This window comes from Ictidomys tridecemlineatus, chromosome 15, assembly GCF_052094955.1.
Source record: "Ictidomys tridecemlineatus isolate mIctTri1 chromosome 15, mIctTri1.hap1, whole genome shotgun sequence".
NCBI classification, from domain to species: Eukaryota; Metazoa; Chordata; class Mammalia; order Rodentia; family Sciuridae; genus Ictidomys; species Ictidomys tridecemlineatus.
Genome location: NC_135491.1, coordinates 44,172,521 through 44,199,744, shown reverse-complemented (window position 1 = coordinate 44,199,744; position 27,224 = coordinate 44,172,521). Strand labels below are relative to the sequence as shown.

The following is a 27,224-nucleotide window of genomic DNA, read 5'->3' as shown; positions in this document are numbered from 1 at the left end:
TTTCTTGGGCCTGATTTCTGAGGTGGAATCAGTGCTTGAATCCATGTCTTGGGCCATTTTTTAAAAAATATTTTTATTTGTTATTTTAGTTATTTTATTTATTTATATTCAGTGCTGAGAATTGAACCCAGTCCTTACCCATGCTAGGCAAGTGTTCTACCACTGAGCCACAACCCAGCCCCTGTTTGGGGCCTTTGAGGTAACCTTAGAAAATAGGCAAATGTCACCTATCCCTTGAAGAATACATTTTCAGATAGCAGAAAGGGAAACACTTCAACTTCTTATTTTAAACATTTTGCATAAAACACTTCTAATGTATTAGTCTCATGTGTTTTCTTAAGTGGCACACACAAAACAGCAGTTTCTCTCCTGCATAAGGCCTGAAATGAAATGAACAGAATTACCCTGAGGGCCTCCAATAGTTTTTGTTTGTTGTTTTGGGTACTGGAAATTGAATCCAAGGATGCTGTACCACTGAACTACGGTCCTTTTTATTTTTTATTTTGAGGCTGGCCTTGAAGTTGCAGTTCTCCTGCCTTAGTCTCCTGAGTCACTGGAATTTCTGGTGTATGCCATTGTATCTGGCTGCCTCCAATAGTTTTGCATCTGGCCCTAATCAGGCCACCCCCTCACCCTTCCTGCTATGGTCAGGGTGCCTGCTGCAGCACCTGGCCCCTTCTCTATCTTGTACCTGTTATATCTGGAGCTTAGCCACAGTCCAGCTTGTAGGACAACTTGCATCAGGTTACAAGTGCATCAAGGGCCAGGTTGCAAGGACATGCTGTAGTGGACTTTCTGGTACGTCATCTGTGCCTGCCCAGGTTCAGGGTCCTAGGGCCTCTTTGGGTTTTCAGAATCTCCTTTGAGTTACATATGGGGCCAGATATTAGATTGTGTCTCCCTTTTTGGTGAGCTCTGGGATGCTGAATATGTGTTTTTCCACCTGTAAGGTGAAACAGAAAGTACTTACTTGCAACTTGCTGGTTGTTAAGATTCAACCACACTGCCCTATCCAGATGGTAATGTGATTAGATGAGTGACAACTCTGTATTGGTACTGGCAGGGTATAAAAGAAGAAAAGCTGAGGCCCTATAATAAGTAGCGGCATTACTGTGTTGCAGATTGTCTTGTTTCTGAGTTTTTAAGCACTTGTTTTTATTAAATGTTGAATAAAGGGAATTGAAGACTTTGGAGGGTCTGACTGAGTTGAAGCACAAGAGTGCAGTGGGCTGAGAATGCCCAGGTTTCCCTCTCTGTCTTCTTAGCCTCACCCCTCAGCTCTGTCTACACTGATGCTGGACAGACCAGTTCCTCATGCCAGATTTGCACCCAGTTGGTTTCCATTTTGGTTTTCCTAGGCTCATGTTCCATAAATCCCTGTTCTTTATGAAACAATATTGCATGGCTCTACATGTATCTGCAGCCCTGATGCTTGCAAGGATTGATGGCTGGGAAGATGCAGAACAGGAATCTGAGTCATTATTAAATTGGAGGGATGTGTTGAGAGGAACTGGAGCACCCTGTTGTCACCAGAGTGGGACTCCTCATTGTTGATCTTGCCATCCTTGCTTTGTCCACAAGGGGGTGCACATGTATCACTTTGCTGCCAGAGATTCTGGGGAAGGGGAGTGGCAGGACCCCAAGAGAGCCCAGCTTCTTGCTCTTCCACACAACACCTGCCTTGCCTGGTGTCCCTTAGGACTCTGCCCTTGTCTTTACTTTCCAGTTCTTTACTTTCTCAGATTATGTAGGTTTCATGGATAAGTGTTTCCTGTCTGTTCATCCCTTCCAGTTCTTACCGTTCTGTGCCATGGCTTCTAGGGATGGAAAGGAGGACAGGGGACATTTCCTGATGGCTGTCTGTCCTAATGCCTGGTGTAGGATATTCCAGCTGTAACCACCAAGCTATCCTCATTTACACTGCCTGGGTCATGCTGGCAACTCTCAAGAGTTGGGGCAGCAGCCAAGCACAGTGTGATAGCTATGCACCCAGGGATCTTGGGGTCTCCAGATAGGAGCTTAAAGCTTCCCAGGGATCAGAGCCATGCTTCTTAAGCTCCCGAAAATGTCCTCTTCTATAGGTGCTTCCTATTCTTGCTCTGCCACTCTGGTCTGTCCAGGAGAGGCAAAATTCGCACTCAGGACAGACTCCTTCTTTGGTACTCTGAAGGATAAATACATAGGAGTATATGGGGCACATATTGGTACATATATGTAAGTGATTCTGGGAGAGCCCAGGCTTGGGATCCAAATTCCAAGAAAACACTGTAGATCCTGAAGTTATACAGGGAATGGGGTTGTAATCAAGTGATTGACAACTCTCTTCCCCTATCTGGGGGCCTTTCCATCGGCTTTCCTGACCTCTGCCTTGGCCAATTTTTACTCCTTGCCCTACACCTTTTTTTTTTTTTTTTTTTAAATATGTCCTGCCCTAGAATGTTGGCCATCTTCCTTTTTTATTTTATTTTTTGGTACTGGGGATTGAACCCAGGAGTGCTTTACCACTTAGGCACATTCCCAGCCCTTTTATTCTTTATTTTGAGACAGTCTCACTAAGTTGCTTAGGGCATTAAGTTGCTGAGATTGGCCTTGAACTTGCAATCCTCCTGCCTCTTTGCCTATTGGTGGCATGCACCACCAAGTTCTGCCATTTTCTTCTTTTAGAACCAGAAAAATCAAGGCTCTAAAGCGCTATGTTTAGGTAGATTACTATTGCGTATCCCAAATCCATGCTCTGCCTATTCACACTCAGCACCTCACAGATCCTCTGAAGGTCTGTGGAGGAGGGCTTAAGGGGCTGGGCTGCCCCTGTGTAAATGTGGGTTATCTTGAGGACAGCCAGGCAGACTTGCGGCAGAGGAAAGGGTGTCGGTGGGGAACAGTCCTGACTGGGTGCCAGGCACTACTTTCCTGGCCAGCTGTGGCTAGGCCCTGGGTACTTGCCCAGACCTCATCCCCCTTGGACATTCAGGCCATGGTTTAGGTCTTGACCTCAGCTGAGGCCTTATATTTGGCTGGCTGATGGGGCTTCCCCTCTGAGCAGACATCTGTGGTGTCCTTGCTGCTGCAACTCAGCCTGTGCTGCTGTGACAGTTTCACAGCCCTGGGGTGTACCCTGTACCTGCCAAACACCAAGTCTGTACTGTGTGTGCTCAGGCCACAAGTCTCACCTGAAGCCCTGAATGGCCCTCAAAGGTTGTGTTACAGGGAGTCAGGGTGACCCAGGCCTGACCAAACTGGAACAGTAGCAGAGTTGGACAGGTTCCCCAAGATAACTTATACAACCACCTTATGAGGAAAATTGAGGCCTAGATAAAATTAAAGGCTTAGTCTCTGGACACCTATCTTGGCTCCAGGTCCAATCATTCTTATGTTCTGTGGGTTTTTTTTTTCCCTTTAATTTTTCTTACTTTTATTTTGAGATAGGGTCTTATTAAGTTGCACAGGCTGGTCTTTGACTTACAGTCCTGCCTTATCCTCCCAAGTAACTTGAATTAGAGTAGCTGAGATTTCAGAGTAACTGGGATTATAGGCATGCACTCTCATGCCTGGCCATTAATTCTTTCATTTGTTTACTCAAAGCTTCTTGGGCTATCTCTCTGTACACCTAGCCCTTGACTTAATGATCAGGGCAAAGAAGCCCTGCTTCTGGAGTCCTTACTGTTCCCTCAGGGCTTCTCATAGAAAATGTAGCTTGGAGCTTAATGGGTGGAAGTAGAGGAATTCAGATGAGTTGTAACTCATGACTTATTACACAGTCTGTCAGGTCATAGTAACAGTTCACCTGTTTTCTCTACCCCTAAGTCTTTAAGCTTTAAACTATCTTCCATGTGGACAGGTCTAGGGAAACAGAGGATCCTGAAATTCTCTCCTTCAGGCCAGTCCAGACTCCCTGCCTCTACCTCCCATCTGGACCTAACTTCTACCCCAAATATGTGACCACCTACCTTCCAGGGTCCAGCTTAGGATCACAGTGCTGATAATGCTCAATCGGGCATATATTCTGCTACCCCTGCATATCCTTGGGTAGGTGGACGAGGAGTCCTGGGATGCTATATAGGACCAGCCTGTGTGGTTCCTGCTGCTGTTAACTTCCTGCCTGGTCCAAGCCTCTTGGCTCTTCTGGGCATGGGATGGATAACTCTGCCACCGGACCTGGGGGCTCTGTGCGTTTTCTATGAGCTTCAGGAAATGGGGCTCCATACTGAGAGTATTATATCCTTACAGCCCAAATGGGGTTTGCTCACCTGAGCCCATCTACAGGGTCTAGGTCAAATGCAAAACTAGTATTTCTTACTCTCTCCTTTGGGCTGGCTCTAGACACTATGGAATTTGCAGGGTGCTCCAGCCAGGATCCAGCCTGACCTGACTTAAACTCACTGAGAACAGCAGCCCTAGAGTTACCCTTCACTCTCATCTAAGTGAACCTTAGCTTTCCTTCATATTCTTCTTCCAGAGTTCTATGTATGTAGAACAGAGTTCAGCATCAAGGACTGACAGGATTATTCAGGTGGTGTGGGTCTGCTGACCTAGGAGCTGAATGTGGACATGGGTCAATTTTTTAGCACAACTCACTGCCACAGCTGGCCTTTCCTGGGCTGACACCTGACCAGACTATGCCGCTTTACCTCTCTTACTCATACTAAGGCAAACTGATGTCTTTGGGAAATGCAAAGCTTCAACCTGCAGACTCTACAATTGCATTGGCAAGCCTGGAGGAAAAAGCTTGCTCAAGGTCAAAGTGCAGGGCAGCAGTAGAGGAGGTGTGTCCCTGCCTCCCAGAGTTAATCTGAGTCTCCTGATTCTTGGGCTAGGCTATGGCCTGGGAACTAGAGAAGCTATCCTGTAAGCCCTGTGTCTTTTGGAACATGCCAGTCCCATGGAGCCTTAGGGCCAGGATGGAGATGGCTAGCGAAGGCTGTCCAGTTGGATCTCTGCTCTATCAGAAGAGAGTGTCTTTGGAACTTGGCCTGGGTGAAGCAGTAACCAGTTTTGCCCCTCCCTTTGGCACATAAGGCCATCGCCTGCCTGGCACCCTTCTGACTGTCAGCTAAATTGACTTCCTCATAGGACGCAAAAGGTGTTTTCATTGTCCCAGCTATAGGGATGAGGTGTTCCTGAGACAATACATAGGTAATTAAATGTGGCTCCACTGCCACTTGCCACCTGTCCTAGAGCAGGGAGTAGGGTGGTGATCCCGAGGCAGACATCCTGCTGCCTCCTGGATATGGAGGAGATGATCCTCTCACTGGATCTGTATATCTAATGTTGGTGGTTAGTACCACTGATGTCAGCTGGGCAGCCTCTGTGGGTTAGCCCCCTTATCCCTGCCACCAGTGCCTCACCTCACTGAAAAGCCTCTAGTACGAAACAAAATGCGGTTCCAGGGACCAAGAAAGGAGAACTTACTGTCCTTTCCCTGAAGGAACCCTTCCTTAAGTCAACTGAAACTCAATAACTTGCCTGCAGCTGTGCCAGCAGTAGACTCCAGGTTCTTCCCAAGACTGCTGGCCTGCCAGCCTCGGGGCTTCCCATGGGGCAGGCACCACTTTTAACTACGCTACAATCTGCCTGCTCCCTGAGACCCTAGGACTGTTGCTTAGGGCAGCCCAGGGTATGGTAGGTGGGACAGAGTTTGATATTAACCTTTATCTATCCAGGGCCCTATAGTGCCAAGAGCTGTGGTCTTGCTGGTAAGTAAGATAACACATGAGCTTGGGGACAGACACCCCATATCTTGGGCTAGCCCTGTTCTTCTTTCCCCCCCTGGAGAGCAAGAGTGGGGACTGTGTGTTTACATGCCCATGCTGCACAAGGTCCCCTGGCAGGCTATGACAGGCAGGAGGATATGCTAGAGCCCTGGGGGAAGGGTTGGGGTAGCCCATGGAAAGGAGGAACAGGCACGTTCTGTGAAGGAGTACTAGGAGAGCATAAGCAACAGCCTGGAGTACAGAACACAAACCACCTGGCTGTGGGTGTTAGTTGGGAAGCTCTGGGTGGGATCCTGTCTGCCAGAGGGATGGGCTATAATATACTGTGCTCAAGGTCTCTCTAAACCACTGCCTCTGTTCATTGTCCTTGTGGGTACCCTGAGGGCTGTTGTTGCAGGAACCAGGGACCAGCCAAATAGTCTGAAATTTGACATTCTACAAGCTGTTTAGGGTCAAGCTGTGGGATAGGATCTCCAAAGCTCAGCGTTTCTAACCCCTCTACACAGCCTCCTAAGGAGCCATGTGGAATCAGTGGTCTAGCAGAATGGGTCTGCAGAGGGGAGACTGGGGCTGTGGAATGGACCAGTTGATGGAAGATACACTGGCAAGGGGCACTACCCCATTTAGGGGTAGTAGTGCCAGGGATCTGGATGGGGAAGGGCAGGCATGTGAGGATGGAGAGGAGGTTGGCATTTGATAGGAAGAGTTCAAAAGCAGAGTTGATCAGTCAACTGATGTTACATGAGACTTGCAGGAAGCCTGCAATAAGCCCTGGCAGAGGCCCAGGGGCTGAAGAGGACACTCAGTCTGTGCTTCAGGTTATTCCAGAGTTAATGGTTCCTATGCTGTGGCCCCCACACTGAGATTCCAGATGTGGTGTTCTGACCCTGCAGATCTAGCCAGTCAGTGCACACATCTGCTTTGGAGCTAATGTGAAGAAGAGGTCTCCCTTGGTCTTCCAAGCCCAGAGGGGAGGTTCAGGCATGGTACATATATCCAAAAAGGACAGGATAGTACAGGCTCCATTGGGCCACTAGGCTGGCCATCTCTCCATAGCTGTTCATCTGAGTTTTTGTGCTTTGAGCCTCTGGAAGTCAGCATTGGAGGTAGAATCCAGGTCCTCAAAGCAGACTCCTCAACCATTGCCTAGGGGAGTGGTAGAATAGGTTCCACAGCCCTGCATCCTTGCAGTGAATGGCAGAGTGGGCATACTAGGCTCTAGGGAGCTTGTTCTCACATCTGGTTTCATTCAGTGGGCCACAATTCCTGAAAACCCCTGAGCTCCCCAGGAGAGCTTCGTTGAGTAACCTCTGGAAAAGCAGAAGTGAAGTCTGGGAACACAGTGTCCTCTCACACTCTACCGTGGCCAGCTGGCCAGCAGGACCCCTCTGTGGGCCATGAGGCCATGGGTGAATGTTGAGAAGGGTCCACTCCATCTAGTGTGCTGGTCTGGGGGCTGCCTCCCATGCTTTCTCGTCACTGAGGCACATGGAACAAACCCCTGGTATGGACTAGGACCTTCCTTTCCTGTCCCTCCTGGCCCTTGGGGAGGAGCTGCTTCAGCCAAGGGGCTGGAGAAGCCATGTGCTACCTGCCCCCTGGGAGCTCTGGAGGGGCCAAAGATCCCCTTCAGGGTTGGCAGAATCAAGGAAAACCTTCAGGAAGTGAGTGGGGGCAGGGCTGCCCAGCTGCCTCCTCTAGGTCCTGGCTGGGACTGACTGCCAAGCCCATATTTTGTTCCACACAGAGCAGAGTGCACTGGTCAGGCTGGGGGTTCCCAAGGCTCTCTACTAATTGGGAGCCTGGAGTCAGCAGTGCTAGCTAGGGCCAGGGCCTTGCTGCTGAAAGGTTCTGACCCATGAGACCAGGGATTAGGGGTCAGCAGAAGGGTAGTGAGGGACAGGTGGAATCCATGGGACCAGCTTGCATCTGGTGCATACTGATGATCCCCTGAAGAAATAGCCACGCCAAATGGGTATTGAGCTGCAGCCTTCCCAGGTACTTTCAGAAAGCTCAGCTGGACCCTCCTGGAGTCGGGGTATTGGCCTTTGGCACAGGCAGCCTCAGGGTGTACAGGGCTGCCCTGTGGAGGAGAGATGGCAAAGGCTTTCTCTTTCCAGGTTGAGGGTGTGTCTTCCCACCCAGCCCAGCCTCTCTGGCTGAGCCTGAAGAAACAGCCCTGTTTCCTACTCTTTGAGGGCTTCTCTCTAGGGCAGCCTGTGGACTTCCTGGAGCATTTTCAGGAAGCTGAGGTGACAGGAAGTTGACACTAGCCAGAGAAAAGCACTGGTAGGCCAGAGTGTCAAGGGCTGAGGCAAAGTAAGGGTTGAGGGCATGGGGCCTCATAGGCTGTGGGAGGAGACAAAATTCTAGCTCCAGGGCTATGAGGGCCACTGGGTGAAGATGACAGTGATATGTTGGAGTTGGAGGATTTCAGTCTGATGATGGTATAGAGAGTAGACCTGGGGGCAAGCAGCCAAGGTGTGGGGCAAGAGACCTGGGTGGTGCCAGGAGATGAAGTTGGGGATGGGGAAAAGTCAACAGAACATTGAGTTCAAGTTCAACAGGAGTGCAAGCAGAATGCTGGAAGGTCCTGGGACCAGGGTGCTAAGGAGCAAGCCCAGGTCCTAAGCAGAGGCTGAAGACACTGGAAAACTGAATTGGTTGGCTTCCTCAGAGGTGGGGTTTAGGTCAGACTGCAGAGAGAACTTCCTGATAGCAATGACATCTTTTTAAGCATGAGAAATCAGTCTCTCAGGAAGTCTTGCTATGAGAGATCCCAAGCTGGCCAGACACTCCTGGTGCCGGGCCACCGATGGGAGGATTTGGGGTAGACAGCTGGGCTTGTGGGTAGACCAGAATGGTCCCCCGAGTCTGCTCTAACCAGAACACTGTTCATGCTTCAGCCTGGGCACGTCTGGGCCTCTCAAGGGCTGTCACCAGGCTGTCAGGCTGCCGAGCCCAGGGCCCAGAAACAGAACTAGCCCCTGCCTTCCCAGAGCCCCTGCTGTCCTTGGCTGCCCTTGGTGGCTGGGCCAGGGCTGGGTGGCCAGGTCTCCCACGAAGCTCTCTATAAGTTCCAGGCCTTTCCTCCTGTACTAGAACCCCGCCCCCAGTCACATCTCCTCCTCCACATCCTTCAGAGAGAGCAGGAAGCTAGGGAGGAGAGGGCGTCCTAACCGTCCTTGTCCTAACCCTGGCCAGGCCTCTCTGAAGGGCTTGGGGCTGCCCGCCATTGGGTCTGGGCGCCAGGTTTCTCTACCCCGGTCAGAGCTGGTTTAGAAGCCCTGTGTGGTCCCCTCGTGGGCGAGCTGAAGGATCAGCCTGCCTGCCTCCCTCTAAGTCGCCTTCTTGGCTGGCAGGCTGTCGCTTTTCCCTGGGTCACAGGCAGACATGGGGCTTGGCCAGGAAAAGTGGTCTGGAAGGCCCTTTGACATTGTCCCTGGGGGCTTTTAAAATTGAGTTTCCTGGTAAGGAAGACTCCTCTGGCCTTGGGCAGGATTCTCAGTAGAGTCTCCCGGGTTTGCTCTGATCTGACACACGCCAGCAGAAACCATCCGGCCGCCTGCATTCCAGCAGTGCTTGGAGCCACGGTTCCCCAGATGCAGTGTCAGCAGAACGCAGCAGCCAAGGCAGAGGGGTGTTTGCTCTGAGGCCCATACTAAGCCCAAGAGATGGGAGGCATACAAAGGAGAGTGCCTGGCTCTGCCTTGCTCATTCATGTGCACACATTCCTAGTTTCTCTTGGAAGGAATGGCTTGTACCACAAATGGTGCTTGAGGGACTTGTCACTGAATCATGACAGTCTAGTCTTATGACTGGCAGGTCAGCAGTGGGTGTTCAGGTAGCCTGCAAGGCCAGCTCCTTTGCCATCAGCCAGCTCTTCTGGGACTAAAGGCTGTCTGGCTATTTGTACCTGAAAGGCCTATCCTGGGCCAAGGGCTGTGGAAGAATGTGGGAAAAGAGTTGCAGAGTACTGGGGGAGACCAGAGCTAGAGAATCCGCCAGGCCTTCACTATATCCCTTCCCCTCTACACCCCAACTGGAACTGTGAACAAGATTTTGCCTCTGCCTGATTTCCTGTCCTGTGAAATAGATGTATCTGGGAGGTTCAATGCAAAGGTTACTCCTGGCCTTGGGCTGAGTCTACTGCATGACCTATGTTTTTCCACTTAAAGTGGGTCTGAGATGAAGAGTGGCACCTGACCAGTGCCAGGTATTGGATGGAGAGTCACTGAGGCTAGAGATGGGAAAAGGTGCTTGGCAGTGGCTGCACTAGCCTTTCAAGGGAGAGGAGCCATGTGGAGCAAAAGTGGAGACTGGGGTAGGGGAAGTTTCACACTGCAAGAGAGCTCATGAGGATCGAAAGTGGGAGGTGATAGCCTGCTCAGGAAAGCCTCCCAACAGCATGTGCCAAGGCTCCGAAGGGCAGGGTGTGCACAGATGCCTGAGGAGGCCTGGTCCTCCAGTAATTTGGATGGGAGGGATTGGGAGGTTGGGGTGAGGTCCAGAGCCGGACTTGCTATCCCAGAAAATAGAGAACTGGGTTTACCCTGGGGTCCTCCTTGTGTATCTTTCCTGACCCCAGGCCCAAGCTGTTAGTGGAAGAGAAGTCTCGTGGCCTGAGAAGGGCTCTCAGCTTGCTGGAGGGAGTGCATGGATAAATAGACAGGTTTGCCAGACAGTCTGACCCAGAATACCACATGTCAGTCCTGACCACTAGGTGCCATTCATTCTGCAGCTTTCCCTAATGAAGTTTTTGGTGATTGCTGAGCCTAGACAGAAGCCCTGTCCATGGTTTTTTTTTTTTTTTTTTTCCCCTAGTATCACAGTGTTTGTTAATAGACACAAGTATGTAAAATCAGGGCATGAACATGACTTGATGAATTCAGCAGGCTTTGTTTGTAATAAGGGGAACCAATTCAATATTTTTACCATTTGTTTCACACCCACAAAAACCACTTTAGGGCATTAACAATGTTTCAAAACCAATCAATTTGCACAAATAAGCCATGTTTTTTTTAAGATTCGTATATTTATCCAAGGTTAAGGTTATTAAAATCTAGCACATAAGTCCATTTATGAAGGTAGAAATACAGGCAATATACTACTATGGTAGTAACTATCAATTACAGTTGAGATTTTTTTTTTTAATAAAAACCAGTCAAATAATCAAACACTTCAACAACCCAAGTATTACTGAGCAAAGCACTTTCTTTCCCCCATGCTTTACTCTAGGAATAGCTGGGTTAGCCAAACTGGTTAGGATAGGGAAGGATAGAGCCCAAAGTAAGGGCTCATTGTAGAAGCCCTGAGTGATATAGCTGGGTGTGGCAGCAGGATCTGTGGCACAGATTGGTCTCTCTCCACATCATCTTGCCTTTTCTTCTGTTTGCTCTTGGGTGGCCATGGGAGAAGAGTAGACATGAATGGCAGTGTGAGAGTGAAGGTAACAGGTTCCTCCTGAAGACTCTCCTTCAAAAGGTTAAAGTCCTCTGTCAGTGCGTGGGAGGACATGAGTACTGCCTGCTACCAGCCCACCTACCGGACACACAGGTGAACAGTGTTCACCGCAGCAGCTTGTACACCTCCCTCTATGCCCTCTCTCATGTACTTTTTTATCTCCTTTAGCACACTTGACTGCATGCTGGGTGCATTCTTTTGATGGGGCACAGCAGGAAGGACTTCACAGGAGTTCCTTAAGCCTTATAGAAAGGTTGCATATTCTACCTCCCGTTTTCTCTAAGCATCCCAGGATTGCATGGCTTTCTGAGCCCAAAGGACAATGAAAGAGGCCTTGGGGAAGCATACGGAAGTGGTCACAAGTGTAGTCTCTCCTATCATCCCTTGGCAACCTCCCCAAGGGATGGAGTAGTATGCAGTCGCCAAGCAGCAGAAGCCAGAGTTGACTGGTGGACACACAAATGCATGCACACGTGCACGCACACATGTCCCTTCCTAATCACTGCCATATCCCTCATATCAAAATCCAGGAGTAACTTAACTGCTATTTTCATCCACTGTCTCCCATCTTTCATTCATTTTGCAATAATTTACTGAGTATGAACAAACAGCAGAGCATACTCTGTTCTATGCTTTAGAATACCACAGTGACCCACACTCCCTGTCCTCATGGAACTTATGTGCCCTGTATCAGATGGGGTGAGTGCTACAAAGAAAAATGACAGGTAAATGAACAGAGTGAGAGGACTGCAGGAGAGGCCTTGAAAGAGGGGGTATTTGAGGAATGATCTGAAGGAAGGGATGCCCTGGAATGCAGGGCTCTTCTCATATTCTGTTTTAGGTTCAACCTTGTCATCTTGGGGCACAATTGTTCTACTTGTGCTTGTATGCTGGGGCCAATGTGCTGCCTTTTAGCCTGAGGAATTGGGACATCTCCAAGGTCTTGGTCTGGCTGCCCTGTAATAGGCCCTGAGCCATCAGGCAGATGGAATTTAGGGTAGCAGCAGGACAGAGCTGCAAGGGAGAGGCTTGGCTAAATTGTGTGGGAATGGGAACGTGGTACACTGAGGGAGGTTCCATAAGGCTAGTCCTCACCCTCTTCCCTTGGATTTCAGACTTGAAATTGCACCTGCAGAGCACAGACTATGGCAACTTCCTGGCCAATGAGGCATCGCCTCTGACAGTGTCAGTCATTGATGACCGGCTCAAGGAGAAGATGGTGGTAGAGTTCCGCCATATGAGGAACCACGCCTATGAGCCACTTGCCAGCTTCCTGGACTTCATTACGTGAGTGAGCCCCCTTGTCCTGGGCAGAGTAGCTACACTGACATGATCTGGCCCCAGCATGGCTTAAGCCATATGTCTTCATGCCTCTGTCAGCTGTCAGACTTTATGATAGCTCTGTCAGGTCAGCTGTCATCAAGCAGGGTCCTCATGGGCTGTGTAACTGAACTGGTCATTCAACAATTCTGGACCTCCAGGTCACAGTCCGTTAAATGGGGTCACCAGCCTCTTTCCTTATAACATCTAGCCTGGTGTTAAAGAGATTGGGGTGGGGAGACCAGGGAAAATGGGAGCTCTTTTTTTCACTTACCCTACAGCACTCACTCTGAACACTCAACAGGCTTCACCTTCTGCTGCAGTGAAGGGTCAGGGTATGGACAGAGGTCTGACAAGCCAATTCTTTGAATAGGCCATGCAGGCCCTCTGGCCCTTTTTGGGCTGAGATCCCTTTCCATCTATTCTGATCAGGGCATGGATCTCAGGGAGATTAGGCAGGGGTACAGGCTGAATGCCATGCTGCCTTTCCCAGTTGTGGACCAAGCTAATAGGAGTCAGGTGGGCCAGGACCCCATGTTTATAACTCTTGGTTGCACCAGCTTCCCCCATAATAACCCTTGGGTGGGGCTCTGCCTACAGTAAGGCTCTTCTCTACAGCTCCTGGGGAAGCTTAGCAGAGGAGAGGACCCCAGGCCTACAGGCTGGAAGCGGGTATTTAGACTGGGCAGTCATTGTATGTGTGCCTACAAACACAGGGAGGTAGAAAGGCTTCCTCTGCAGGGACAGTCCAGAAGCCATGAGCCAGAGCCTGGCAGACAAAGAAATAACCCAGCCCCAGGTAGCTATGCTACCCAGCTGCAGAATAGTCATTAGAGATTAGCCTTGAGTATGCTTTATACCCATGGCATGTGAGTGTGTGTTATTGTGGGAAAGCATTTCCCTGCACTCTGCTAGGTATTGTCTAGCTTTTCCATTCCATGATTAGGATGCTCCCACCCTCTTCCTTGGGAGTAGGCATACCACTCCATTTGTCCCTGCAGGTATCAGGTGAGATGCCTGCTGTCTGGTCTTATTCCTGTCCCCAGCAGGGAGCAGCCACTTGTACAGGATCCACTTGCTCAAATGAGGGCTTTAGCTAGAGGTTTCCATCCTCAAGGAAGAGCCAGCCACAGCCTGGGACACCTAAAGAGCCAAGCTGACAAGCAGGCCCCCTCCAGGTCACAGACCTCTTTCCTAGCAGCCTCTATTTTTTTTTAATTTTTTTTTTTTTTTTAGTTGTCAGTGGACCTTCATTTAATTGACTTATTTATATATTTATACATGGTGCTGAGGACTGAACCCAGTGCTTCACACATGCTAGGCAAGCACTGTACCACTGAGCCATAACCCCAACCCATCCCTAGTATTTTAACTGGGCCCATCCTCACACTGCCATGGCCCCTGAGGTCAAGATATGCCAACATGGACCTACTTGGGCAGGAAGCCAGAAGTGGAGTATATCATGTGCTGCTGCATTGGAAGGTCACACTGCAGAGTGCCATCTGTCACCTAACTCTTGGCCTGGCCTGTGTGTCTCCTGTCTTAAGGCCAGAGCTGAGGACATACCAGGAAGCAATGCGTTTATTGTCAGAGCCCAGCCTTCACCTTTGGCTTGTTTGCACAAGGTTATTTCAGCTTCCTGGTGAATGTTATGGTCTTGTCAGGTAGGCCAGCCAAGGGAAGCTTGACCCTATAGTGGTCAGAGGGTAATGGTCATCTATCTTGCTGCCACTTGCCCACCTGCCTGTACATCTAACTCCTGGCCTGACTTGGTGTCAGCCTGCCAGGCCACGAAACTAGAGAAGGCTCCGAATGTGACTGAGACAAAGCAGCTGCCAGCTCTTTGCTGGAGGTTGGCAGTAAGCACCAAGTGTGCTTAAAGCAGCCAAGCACTATCCTGTGGCAGGCTGTCCAAATCCTCCACTTCCCGCCCCTTCCATTCATGGGTGATTGTGGCTCACAGCCTTCTCATCCACTCACTCCTGCTCTCACTTGGGAAAAGGTTAGCAGCCACGTGTCAGCCTGTCTGAGCCTGTGGCTGCATATTCCCTGACCCTGTCATCTCCAGTGACCTGCTCCCCTGCTCTCCGCTTCAGTCACCCCTATCAGTGGCAGCCCAAGGCCATGTCACCACCTGGAACTGCTCCACCCCTCAATTTGCTGAGTCAGACACCCCCTCTCTTACATAGCCTGTAACCACTGAGCTACAACCCACTCTCGGCCCCCTGTGGGACATGGGTTCAGAACTCAGCAGGACATTAGGCCATGCTTTCTCCCCTTCTACTTCTTCTGTCTTGTTTCACACCCTCCCCAGCTGAGGATCCCTAGTCCATCATTTAAACTTTCTTCTGCCAACATCCTCAGCTCTCTTGGCCGTCCAACTCATGGTCCCACCCGGCTGGCAGCCCCCCAGCCCTGGAGGAATCCCAGCAGCCTCCAGCCTGGAGCTCCTCCCTCCACCTCCATAGTGGGAGCAAAGCTGGGAAAGCCTACCCTTGGGGGTGTCATCCCTGCTGCCAGATATGCATGCTTACCTACTCAGCTAGCCTTAGCTTGTCTCTGCCCAGCAGCCTCTTTCCCTTCTCAGCACCCAGAAGACCCCTGCCAAAGGTGAGAATACCATCTCTCCATCTTAAACAGCATTTCTGTCCTGCCTGCAACCTCCACCTCTCTGGGCAGATGGCCCACCTCCTCCTCCACAAAGACAATAAAAGCCAGAATGCCTCCCAGCACTTCATCTGTATCTTCCCCAACAACTCTGTTTCAATGGAAGATGCACCCTTTTTACTCTGGGATCCTTCTACCAGTGTTCTGGATCCCCTCATCCTGCTTCCTGAACCCTGAGTGGCCACCCCTTTTCATTCCTGTGTATGCAGTTGTCTTTTCTTCCAGATTCCCTCCTAGCAGCTTCTAACCCATTCTTTAACATCATTAAAAACCCATTTCATAGAGCCTAAACTTTTACATTGCCTGTCTGTTTTTCACCCTCCCTCCTATCCCTTGAATCTCCAGCCAGCTTCCAACAGTCCTATCAGTCTACCACAAGGCTTGACTAAGTCAGTCCTGGCCTTCATGCGACCAAGGTCGTTAGGCCTGGTCCCTAGGTAGCATCCAGCCCCCACTAGTATTCTGCCCTATCAGGTCATTCTGGTATGAGGAGTGTTGCAGAAATGGGTGAAGAAGCCTTCCTATAGGGCCTGTATCAGGGATTCCCCCAGACTTGGAATTCATGACTGGTTTCATAGGAGGTACCTATTTGACTGAGGGTTAGGTGTTTAAGGAAAAAATTGGGGGAAGGTGTTCTAGGCTGAGGGGACTATACATGTCCTGAGTAATGAGCCTTGTGCTCTCACAACATTCTCCAGGTGTGGTACCCCCTCTGAGGAGGAGGAAGCTACCTAGAAATGACCAGAGGAATGTCCCCAGAGAGGAGAGTGTGGTCCTCTAGGAGGTAGAAGCATCAACTAAATACCCCATCCTGGGCCATGGCCTTGTGCAGACAGGTGGCTCAGCTGGATATAGAGGGTGAGACCACCACAAAGGTCACTTAGCTCTATCCCTCAGAGAGCTTCTGCCTTCAGAGCTTCTGCCTACAGCTTCAAAGCCTGTAGGAACAGGCTTTGCAGGAGGTAATGAGTGCCCAATCGCTGAAGATATGCAAGCAAAAGCTGGTCAAGGCCTTCTCTGTCCTTCTGTGTGAGAGACAGTATGCAGTGCTCTTGAAGATCCCAGTCAGCCTGCAGCCAACACACAGGGCCAGTACCTGCTCTAGGCCAGACCCAGTGCTAAGGATACAGGGGAATACATAGACAATTCCTGGAAAGGCCTGTGGGCAGCTTCAGACAGGACAAGGGTTCAGAGGTGGTTTTTCAGCATTGGGAAGACTCCCTGTTTAGATAGGGATGGAGAAGTCATTTGAGAGAGTGGGTGACCACAGTGGAGGCAACTGCCTGTCAAGGGATAGACAGTTTCCCTTGAAGCAGACCATCAACATGTGGCTTTGAGATGACCCAACTCAATTTCATGGTGCTAACATGTTAATGTGTTACTATACCAAGGGCTCCTACCAGGCCCAGCCACTGACTTGCTCTGTGTTTTGGGATAGAGTTTGTGTTTTGTGGCTTTGGAGAAGATCTTGATTTGGGCCATTCCATGATATTTTTCCATAGGAGAGTCAGCTCCAGAAGAGAAGATAGGAGAGTTGCTTGTGGGAGGAGTGAGCCTGAGATCTGGGAAGTTCCTAGTCAGGGCCTTTCCCAGTATGCAGCATCTGCCTGCAGCCTAGGTGCCCAGTAGCAGAACCTGAGTATGGGAAACTTTCACCAGCTGTGGGGGCTGAGATCTCATCTCTCTTGTGTCATGGCCTCACGCTACAAGCTGGAGTGAGCAACTGGAAGGAGGCCCAGGATAGTGGCTTCAAGTTGTCCAGAGGGCCTGTTGACACTTTGCCATTCTTCTCAGAACATGTCACCCCTATCTTGGGCCCTACTTGGTCACAGAGGGGCATCAGGTTTCCCTGGGCCTCCCTGCTCTGACCCTCCATTCTCACTGTCCAAAAGCTGGGCTACTGGGTGAACTATTGGTATTTGCAGGCTGGGGCTCCTGCCTGCTGTGGACTCAGGGTCCCAGGATAGACTTGGTCCCTGCCTTGCAGTAGAGCCAGTACTGACACTGTTCTGAGCTTGAGGGGGAATATCTAGGAGTTCCTCAAGACCTAGAAAGTTCAAATCATGAGGGACAACCCAACCAGGCCTCTGGGGAGGGGCAGGATTTTAATAAGGAGAAGATTAAAGCCTCACTACCTCTGCTATGAGACATAACTCACTCATCCTGATTGCAGAAGAGAAACAGGCTTGAGAGCTGGTGTGCTGAGGCCATAACAGATATTTCTGTTTACTTTCTATGCTGGACAGGGCTCTTCAGGATCCAAATGTAGATGAGTATAGATACGGTTACTAGCAGCTCATGGGAGCTGCTGTGGGGACTTTGGGTGGATAGGCTATCCGGGGTACCCAGTCATCATGGCCTCCTCCCCAGCACCAGGCCTGCCTTTCCAGGGCTGAGGAGACATGCTGCTCCAGCAGGTGGCAACAAAGGGCACAGTGGAGGGGCAGTGTTGGCTAGGGACTCTGAAGGCTTCTTGGAAGAAGTAACGTCCTAAACTCCAGCCTGAGGCATTTGGGGGCTGGAGCTAGTTTGGAGGCACAGGGCAAGGGAGGGCCTCCGGACAGAGGATTTCAGACTGCCCCACCCCCACTCCACGAGGGCCTCTTTGGCCTGGCAGGCAGCCGGCCATCCACTCCCCAGCTGTCTTCCCCTGGAGGGAGATGCTGACCAGCTGGAACCTCATTTTCTTCTATTGAGGCCAAATGAGGGGAGGAATGGTGGAGTGGCTCTCTGGGGGCAGGGAGGCAGCTGCTGAAGTCAGGCAAGAAAGAGGAAGAGAGGGTTTCCTTGCCGGCTGAAGGCCTCAGCCTTGGCATAAAGTTGGGCCATGTTATCTAGGTTTGTCCTGCCTCCCATCTCCCAGGAGAGAAGATTATGACCCTCACTGGACAGGTGAGGAAAGCAGAGTCCTCCACTATAGCAACTTCGCAGCTGGCCCAGTGGGAGGGAAGTGCTGGGCCTAGCACAGGATCATCTGAGCTGGCCTGGCTTGCATAGAAAGGGGCCTTGGAAAGGCGTGAGTGGCACAACCATGAGTGGCCCAACATTTTCTTCTGTGATGAGCTAAGGTTTATAGCAAGACAGGCTATGAGGAGCCAGGATATTGTGGGGGTGGGGGACTACCACTGGCCTGTACATATGCTGTCACGGCTGAAAAGTAAATCACAGCTGGCCTGTTCCACATCATTGGAGGGACAACAGCAAAGCCAGATGGCAGCATCTTCCCACAGAATTCTCCTCTGAGGCTAGGCCAGGACCCTTAGGAGTGCCAAGGCACTTCTTTTGGGCCCTGATCCCAGCCTTACCCTCAACCTAAACAGACTCCCTGAGTTATGGACAAGGTTAGGGGAGGTTTAGGAAGAAGAAGCTGGCTTATGGGGATCCTTCTGAGAAAATGAGGCTAGATGGGTTATGTAGAGCCAGGATATGGGGTCCTGGACATGAATGAAGGTATATGGACAACAGTTGTAGGGAAAAACTCCTCTGCCTTATTTTTTTGTCAGGGCCTGATATTGGCCCTCTCTGGGCTTCATCTCCCCTGACAGTGGGTCTAGTAGTTTTAATGTGGGTCCAAGGAATGTGCTTTTCTCCTCCCTGTCTGAAGGTGTGAGAACATAAAAGAACTTTCTTAGGGGCAGGTTCTTTGTGGCTATCTCAGGGAGTAAGATGGCAACAGTAGGACTGAATAGGGCATATGTGGAGTATCAAAAGCCAATGAGTTATCCTGAGGTGCATGAGATGCAGAAGGTATCAGGGACAGAAAGTGTATGCTATCTAGGGAAGAGAAGATGCAGGCTGGAGCTGGAGAGCAAGGCATAAAACTCTGGCAGTCTTTCTCTGCAGTCCCTCTACTCTGCCAGCTCTGTGGGGTTGGGGGCAGGAGGCTGGTCATATGGGTCTCTTGGCTTGCAGCTGCAAATGGGCCCTGTCTGAGGCCCTCAGTTGGAAAGGGGACTGTGTATTCTCAGTGCATATCCTGTAGCTGACCTAGCCAGACTGGGAGTGGAGAGAGGGCAGCTGCCTGGCCCTGAGCCCAGGAGAGCAGAGGTCATAGCAGGGCAGAGGGGGTGGGGGAACTAGGGGAATATGTAGCAAACAGGGGAACTGGGGGTCAGGCCAGGACAGAAGCTGGGGCCTCCTCCTCCTGCTACCCTCTGGAGGGCCCTATGGGAGTATCCCCAAAGCCCACTGAGCCAGGGCCTGAGCCCTGGGTTGCTACCTCCCTTTGCTTCTTACTACTGGGGACCACTTCCTACCAGGCCCTCACTGAACAGCCTGAGAACTGGATACTCACCATTCTGTCCCAGGGTAGGAACCTAGCTTCAGTCCTCCTAGAAGCCAGAATAAGACCTCTGCTCAGGGCCCAATTCAGAACAGCAGCCTCCACCCCAGCTCTCACCCTTCCCTGGGCTAGTCTAGTCTTCAAGGACATTTTCTTGAGGCCTCATCCAGCTCCCATGTACCCTAAATTCATCCATGGTGACAGACTAGAGGATCGTTGTGGCTACTGCAGCCAGACTATGGCTGGGGCCCTCTCCCCTTCTTCATTCCATACCCTCATAGGTGACTACACAAACTCTCTTTCCCAGACCCATTCCTGGCCATGTCTTTTGGTTGGAAGCAGAGCATTGTCCCTTGCCAAGTCTGAATTGGTAACCCCACCCTCCCTAGCTCCACAGCCCCCTCTGCTGTCCATGGACTCTCCAGAGTTGGCCTCCTGCAGGGCACAGTCTAAGGTAGCCTCTGCCTAGAACTGACATGAGTCCAGCCTTTCAGATCTCTGGGACTCGTCCAGACCCTCCTGGGCAGATGCCTGGCTCTGGTCTCGGGCCCTAGGGAGAAAGGTGTTTTTGTCCCTTTGGAGTAGAACTCTGTAGGTCTGCTTAACCTGGGTCTTCCCTCCACGGGGAACCTCTACTAGCTTCTGCTTGATGTTTCCTGGAGAAGTCTCTGCTCACCCCATCCTTTCCTCTCAGCCTTTCCTCATTTCACCACTGTGTCCCTCCAGGGTACTGTGATACTCCTTGCTTATATCCCCCTCATGGGTACCTGGTGTTTGAGATGAAGCCAGGACCCTCAGCCTGCCCCGAGCCCCTTCCCCAGACATTTCTCTGTTGGCAGTACTGCTCTGCCAGTGGCTGCACCCCTCCTTTCCCTCTACCAGTCTGACTGCTCAGTTCCTCAAATGCAGCTTCATTCAGTGCGTGCCTCCAGGTCTCTGCACAAACTGTCCCACCTTCCCAGAATACGCTTTCAACTCACAGTCCTTTTCTCTGTCAGGCTCCTGAGCACACTCCCAGGCTAGATTGCATGCCTTACCTCTGTGTGTCCGTGGTTCCCGTGTCCTATTATAACACTGTTCACACTCTCGGGGAGTTACCTGTCTCTCAATCCTTTGGGGGGCAAGAATCCTTCATCCCCACAAGAGCAATGCCATGTCTCTTCTGTGCTCCTGGTGCTGAGATGGGGGCAGGGGGCAAGAACTTGAAGAGAGGCCTAACCCCTTGGTTAGGGGTTAATGGCCCATGCAGGGTGGAGACAAGGACATGGCTGCTGCAACAGGCCTTCTAGGCCTCCACTCTGATAGGCTATCTTGCTGTTGACTGTCTCCCACAGTTACAGTTACATGATTGACAATGTGATCCTGCTCATCACCGGTACACTGCACCAGCGCTCCATTGCTGAGCTTGTGCCCAAGTGCCACCCACTAGGCAGCTTCGAGCAGATGGAGGCCGTGAACATCGCACAGACACCTGCTGAGCTCTACAATGCCATTCTGGTGGACACACCCCTGGGTGAGCTGGGCATTGGTCTCAGTGCTGGTGCCTTGGTGTGGGATTTGTGGACTGTTGGGGGCAGGATAACCCTGAGCCAAAAAGGCAGACTTGCCTGCTGCTGCTCATCTTTGTCCTTCCTTAATTTCCTCCTCTCGTGCTCTCTTCAACACCCCACTTCTCCTTTCCTGTTGCTTTTGTTGGGCCAGGGAGGCTACCTCTAGGGCCTGCCTCAGACCATGTAACTTTGGAAATAGTCTGGTTTCTCTGAGTGCAGAAGAGGGCAAAGTTTGTGGAGGGGAGAGAAAAGCTTTGATCCATTGGAGTCCTGGGAGCTCTGACAGATTGTGGCCCCAAGCAGGGACAGAATCGCTGGCTGCCTGTGAGGCAGTGGAGGGAAGCAAATAGCTCCACTTGCCTCCAGCAAGCAGGTCCCAGGGGCCAGGTCAGACGATGTCCGGCAGGATGCAAGGTCCATGTCAGAGGCCAAGGAAGGGAAGGGAATCGCACACTTCCTGTAGGGCCCCGCCTAGGCAGTGCTGGCTCCTGCCTGCAGAGGAAGCTGTGGAGAAGGCACAAGGGCCATAACCAGCTAGTGCCTCATAGCCAATATCCTGAGCCCAGGGCACCACTCTAGGAAGCCATCAAGAGTTGAATCTCAGGGCTCAAAGCTGAGAGGCCCAAGCCATACCCACTGACCTAGTATGCCTTCCATTCTCCCAGTAACTCTCAATTAGTTCTAGGCTGTTTTGTTGTTTTTTTTTTTTTTTCCAGTTTTCCCATCTTTGTCTTTTTTTGTGTGTATGGTGCTGGGATTGAACCCAGGGCCTTGTGCATGCGAAGCAAGCACTCTACCAACTGAGCTATATCCCCAGCCCCCATCTTAAATTTAAAGAAAGAACAGACCAATAAGTTTGCAGGCCCTCCTAGGGGTAAGGATACTCTGTCATGCTGTGGCCTTTCCTTCCAGTTCTGCAATGGTCCCTGGGTGACTGGTCCATGCCCACCCAGCTGCTATACTCATATCTTGTCCTAAAGAGAAGAAGGCTGGATTTCCAAGTGTGGGCACCAGGTCCTCCTAGGGGATGCAGAGAAGTGGGCGTCAGGCCCTGAATCCACTGCTGCCCCTGGAGAAGAGAAAGGAGAATCTCATGGCCTCTTATGCAAGCCTGTCTTTGGCATGGTCTGAACTTGGGTCTGTCCCAGCAGCGATTAGATCATGTTATGGCTGGCCGCCTCCTTTATAAATCAATTTTAGGAGCAAGGAGGCAGGAAAATCTCAGGTCAGTGCGCATGGCCCAGAGTATTGCTTCTGCCACTTCCAAGGCAAGTATCTCAGGCTGGGTTGGGCGCCCCCCAATACTTAGCTCAATGGGCCTTATGGTGGGGCCCTCTGGGCCCTGCAGGTTATTGAACATCATCAGGGCTTTTGCCTCTTTCCCACCCTTCACATCCATGTCTTTCCTCCCCAGCGGCTTTTTTCCAGGACTGCATCTCAGAGCAGGATCTTGATGAGATGAACATCGAGATTATCCGCAATACACTCTACAAGGTATTGCTGCACATGAGCAGTGAAGGATTAACCTGTTGGTGGGTGGGGCTGTGGGTATGGTAGGATGGTGATTTATGTGAGGTTTTGGGAAGGACACAGCTGTACCAGACTCTTATCAGCTTGCTCTCTTGTTCCTGTGATGGGTGCAAAGCTTCATGGAACAGGCTCTCCATCCTGTGGTGCCTGCGGCAGGCTCAGATAAGATCAGCAGGAGTGGCTGGCACTCTACCACTTGGCCTGTTAGAGCTGGCTCCTGGACTGCTGCTCTCCCAGCATTTAGGAGGGTCACAGGCCACTGCTCAGACCGTAGCCCTCAGACCTACCCCATCTCAGCTGTTGCCAGCCAGGACAGGTGCTTGAACAAAGGCAGTGGTATGCTCGGTTATGGTAGAGGGAGGGGAGCAGCCAGGTCTTTTTGAGCCTTTCAGGTTGCCAGACTAGAGTCATGCCACATCCCACCTTCTGCTTTCCACTAGGCTATGGCTGATTCTGGGGATAGAGGATGGACTGGGCCAGCACTGCCCTGGTCCAAAGAGATTAAGAGCTAGGGACCATTAGGGATATTTGGGACAGGCTGGGCTCTGGCTGTGATGAGGTACTGAGCTATAGTGCCAAGACTCTTGATGGGCTATAGTTAGGAACAAGGATCAGCATGGGCAGTCCTTGAAGTGGAGCTGGGGATGACCCTGGCCAAGGGACTTGCTGACCTAACCCTGAGACCATGTGTCTGTCTAGTCTCCATGGTAAGGGTCCTCTCTTTCTCTGATTGGAACTGACCGGATAACATTTGGCACAGCCCGAGTCCAAGTGCCCTAGTTTGCCTGGAGGTCATGATGGTGCAGGGAAATGGTATACACAGAAGGAAAGCACAGAGCACAGACAGGTGGGAAGTGCAGGTTACACATAGACAGTGGGGAGGTGCTAGAGGAAGAGGCAGGCACAGGGGCAAGTCACCCAGGGCCTTGAATGCTAGGCCAAAAGTTTGAACTTTATCGCATGCATAAGGTCAGCTAGCAAAGATTTCCAGCAGAGTAATGTACTCAGAGAGCCCTCTCTGGCTATAGTGTGGAGAGCACATTAGAGATAGGAAGATCATCCTCAACTTTCATCCTCAGGACTACTCTAGCAGTCAGTAGACATTATTGTCATCATTTATAAAATGGGAAAACTGAAGGCTCAGCAAAGTAAGGTGGTTGTCTGAAGCCACACAGTAAGTCACTGGCAGTACCAGGGATCACACCTGGCTCAGCCTGTTTGCTAAAGTGAGGACTCTCATCCACCCTGCGAACAGGGAGGCCAGCCTGCCCAGGCAGCCAAGAGAGAGAGAGAACACATTCCTAGTGTGCCCGCCCACCCAGCTGGCCTGTTGCCGGTTCTTTGCCCTGAGACAGGATAAGGGGTGTGGCTGTCCCCCCAGCCTCACCCACACCCTCACTGGGCCTGACTGGTTCTAGCTGGAGTCACCTGCAAGAACTGCCCAAGCATCAGCTCATAAACACTAACCTAACACTTTGGGCTCTGTGCCAGGACCTCCTGCTTGTCAGGCAATGTCCCAGCCCAATGACCACAGATGGGAGATTAGGTAGACCCTTAGCCGCCTGGCAGGTGGGAACTATAGGCAGCTGGTACAGCAGCCATGGGCTGGGAGACTCCAGGAGACAGGGTGTGGGGGAGAGGTGACCTTGGTACCTGGGTCTTACCAGTTTCTTTAGCTACCCTACCCTTCAGAGGAGAGTCTAGGCCTATCCTACCAGCCTTCTCAACCCTGGGTTCAACCTCTCCAGGGATTGATACAGCTTGGCCAAGCAAATAGGTGGCAGGTGGGCATGGAGCCCAAGACCTGGCTTCCCCCACAAATAGGAACTGTGGGCCCCACTGGAGTAGGCCTCAGGATTTCAGCACAACTAGCTAGACTGGCCACAGGGAAGGCCACAGGGGACTGACTAGTGGAGGGACTGAAAAGCAACACCAGGCTATGGTAGAGATTGGGAGCTGTCTTTATCCCCAGGCTGTCTGACTCCTGACAATTCTTTGACCTGGATTCTACTCTTCTTCTGGGCTTCTTATTCCTGACCTGTTCCAGTCCTTTTTTTGTTTGTTTGTTTCTTCCCTCCTGTGATCCTACTGGTCACCTCAGGCGCTTCCCCAAGCCCAGCCTGTCCAGTGTTGCCAGCCAGATTAAGCCTGGGTCCTTATGGAGTTCTGGGTCTTGGATCCTTTCTCTTGGAATAGTGGAGCCTGGGGTCCAAGTCCCTTCCGTAACTTAGCAGAATTGGATCTACCCTGTAAAGTCAGAGTCTCTGTGACCACGCCATAAAGATGGGACCCCAGGGCTGTGAGTGAAGAGTACCCCTGCAAGAGAGCTACCCATGGGGTGTGCAAGACTGTGGAGAGGTGTGGGAGAAGAAGCCTTTATAAGCTAGTATTTGGAGGGACTTGGGACCTGGGATGACCTGTCCTTTCCTTTTGCCCAACAGATCAAATTTGCCTGGGCAGGAAGTGCTTGTTCCCACCAGCAGCCTACATGCCCAGCCATTGCACTGGGAGGCTGACGTCTACATAGGCAATAACCATCCTTCAGCAGGAACTATATTGACAATTTGGTTCCTGCTTTGTGATGCTTAGGGGCTGGTGGGGTGGGTGCTGGTGTTCTGCAAGGTAGGATGCAGCAAGGGCCCAGGGATTCAGTTCAAGCCATCTCTTGGAACTCTCAGGAGTAACCTTTGCTCCATAGCCCATGGAAACCTTTCTGAGACTCAGGAAGAAGAAGTTTGGGAGATTTGGGGAAGAGGAAGGCAGAAGTGCAGGAAGAAGACGGAGGTCCCTCTGAACCTGGCTTTCTGTGAGATGAGGGGGTGGGAGTCATGCACCCTGAAGCAGACTGTTGGTCAGAAACTGTTAGTGGGCTTCTCCTGCCTGCTGATTAACTATTAGAATTGCTTGATATTTTAGGAGCTCTGCCCTAAAGTTTCCTGACCAATCCCTATCATGAAAGGGGCTGAGGAGGGGAGGAGGGAGCTGTGAATAGGGGCCTAACAAGCATCCAGAGTCTCCCTGCTTGCATTGAGGAAACTCCATGCTCTACACAGGCCTACTTGGAGTCCTTTTACAAGTTCTGCACCTTACTGGGCGGGACCACAGCTGATGCCATGTGCCCCATTCTGGAGGTGAGTGCCTGCCCACCCTCCTGCCTGCTGGTCCCCACTAGCCCTGGGGGAAGTTCTGCCAACTGACTGACTACATCTTCCTCTTCCTCCCTTTCTTTTTGTGTTTTTGCACTTGCCCTGAAGTTTGAAGCAGACCGCCGCGCCTTCATCATCACCATCAATTCTTTTGGCACAGAGCTGTCCAAGGAGGACCGTGCCAAGCTCTTCCCGCACTGCGGGCGCCTCTACCCTGAGGGCTTGGCTCAGCTGGCTAGGGCTGATGACTATGAGCAGGTCAAGAACGTGGCCGATTACTACCCAGTGAGTACCCTGGCTGGGAGGATGGTAGGTAGACCACATATCCCTCCAGTACCCAGCAGCACTCTCATGCTTGTGCTTCCCCTAACTCTTTGGCCAGGAATACAAACTGCTTTTTGAGGGTGCAGGAAGCAACCCTGGAGACAAGACCCTAGAGGACCGATTCTTCGAGCATGAGGTAAGCATAGGGCTCTTTCAGGTCCTGCCTGGCATAGGGAGGGGTTGGTGGCTTAAGCTTGAGTCTGGCCATGGCCATGTACACCACACCTGCCTTTGTCCTCAGGTGAAGCTGAACAAGTTGGCCTTCTTGAACCAGTTCCACTTTGGTGTCTTCTATGCTTTTGTGAAGCTCAAGGAGCAGGAGTGTCGCAACATTGTGTGGATTGCTGAGTGTATTGCCCAGCGCCACCGCGCCAAGATCGACAATTACATCCCTATCTTCTAGCATCCTGACCCAAAGCTCCTAAGTGCAAATGTGTATATCTGTGTGTGCTGTGACAAAACCCATGGCTCACCTGCCTGCCCTGGGGGCAGGTAGCACATTGTCCTAGGGGCTACCCAGCTTTATTGACTCCCTCTGGGACTGCTTTCAGGCCTGAAAAGGGGCTGGGCACCTCCCTCCTAACCAAGAATGGACCAAGACCCCCTCCAGAGCAATGAGGTCCTCTCAACCCTATGTTTACAGCTACTGACATGTCTGAGAAGCATGTAGTCACTTTCATGCCCCTTCCTAACCTGAGAACCTGTGGGAGCAGTGTGAGCCTGAGGGTCACTCCCATAGTCATGGAAAGGATAGAGTGTGTATGTGTGTGTGTGTGTGTGTGTGTGTGTATGTGTCCCTGGGGCATGGAGGAAGTAGCTCTGCCCCTCTGAGACAATAAAACTGCCCTCTTTAAGTCCATTGTCTGCTGCCTCCTTTGGACCCTAATATCTCTCCAAGACCCCCAACTTCCCTCAAAACCATACCCTTGCTGAGCCCACCACTACATCAGTAGCCCAGATTCCTCAGGATCAGGGAAGTCCCTGGAGGATAGCCCCTTCTTCTGCCGGAAGTTCAAATTCAGAGATGGGCCTGGAGAGCTGAGTCTTGGCCCTGTTGGACCCACATGCCTCCCTAATTGCTTTACTGAGCCCTATAACTCCCTGCCATCATGATTATTCTCCTCAGTTCACTATGAGGAAATCCAGACCTAGGGATAAATTATTTGCCTGAGGTCAACAGAGGAGGTAGGGTGTGAACCACAGAATGTGCCAGGGGAGCCCAGTCAGGCCT

At 51.3% G+C, this 27,224-nt stretch overlaps 1 protein-coding gene across 1 annotated transcript in view; it reads left to right on the top strand.

The window, feature by feature from the left end:
* The window catches only part of Atp6v0d1 (ATPase H+ transporting V0 subunit d1), a 38,577-nt gene extending 11,725 nt beyond the window's left edge, over positions 1–26,852 (top strand). The window contains exons 2-8 of the mRNA XM_005318319.5: positions 12,290–12,461; positions 20,778–20,956; positions 22,408–22,487; positions 25,577–25,654; positions 25,778–25,954; positions 26,052–26,129; positions 26,235–26,852. Coding sequence (XP_005318376.1) covers positions 12,290–12,461; positions 20,778–20,956; positions 22,408–22,487; positions 25,577–25,654; positions 25,778–25,954; positions 26,052–26,129; positions 26,235–26,396 — 926 coding nt within the window. The 3' untranslated portion in view covers positions 26,397–26,852. The remainder of the gene's footprint in view (positions 1–12,289; positions 12,462–20,777; positions 20,957–22,407; positions 22,488–25,576; positions 25,655–25,777; positions 25,955–26,051; positions 26,130–26,234) is intronic.
* Positions 26,853–27,224: the final 372 nt, after the last annotated feature.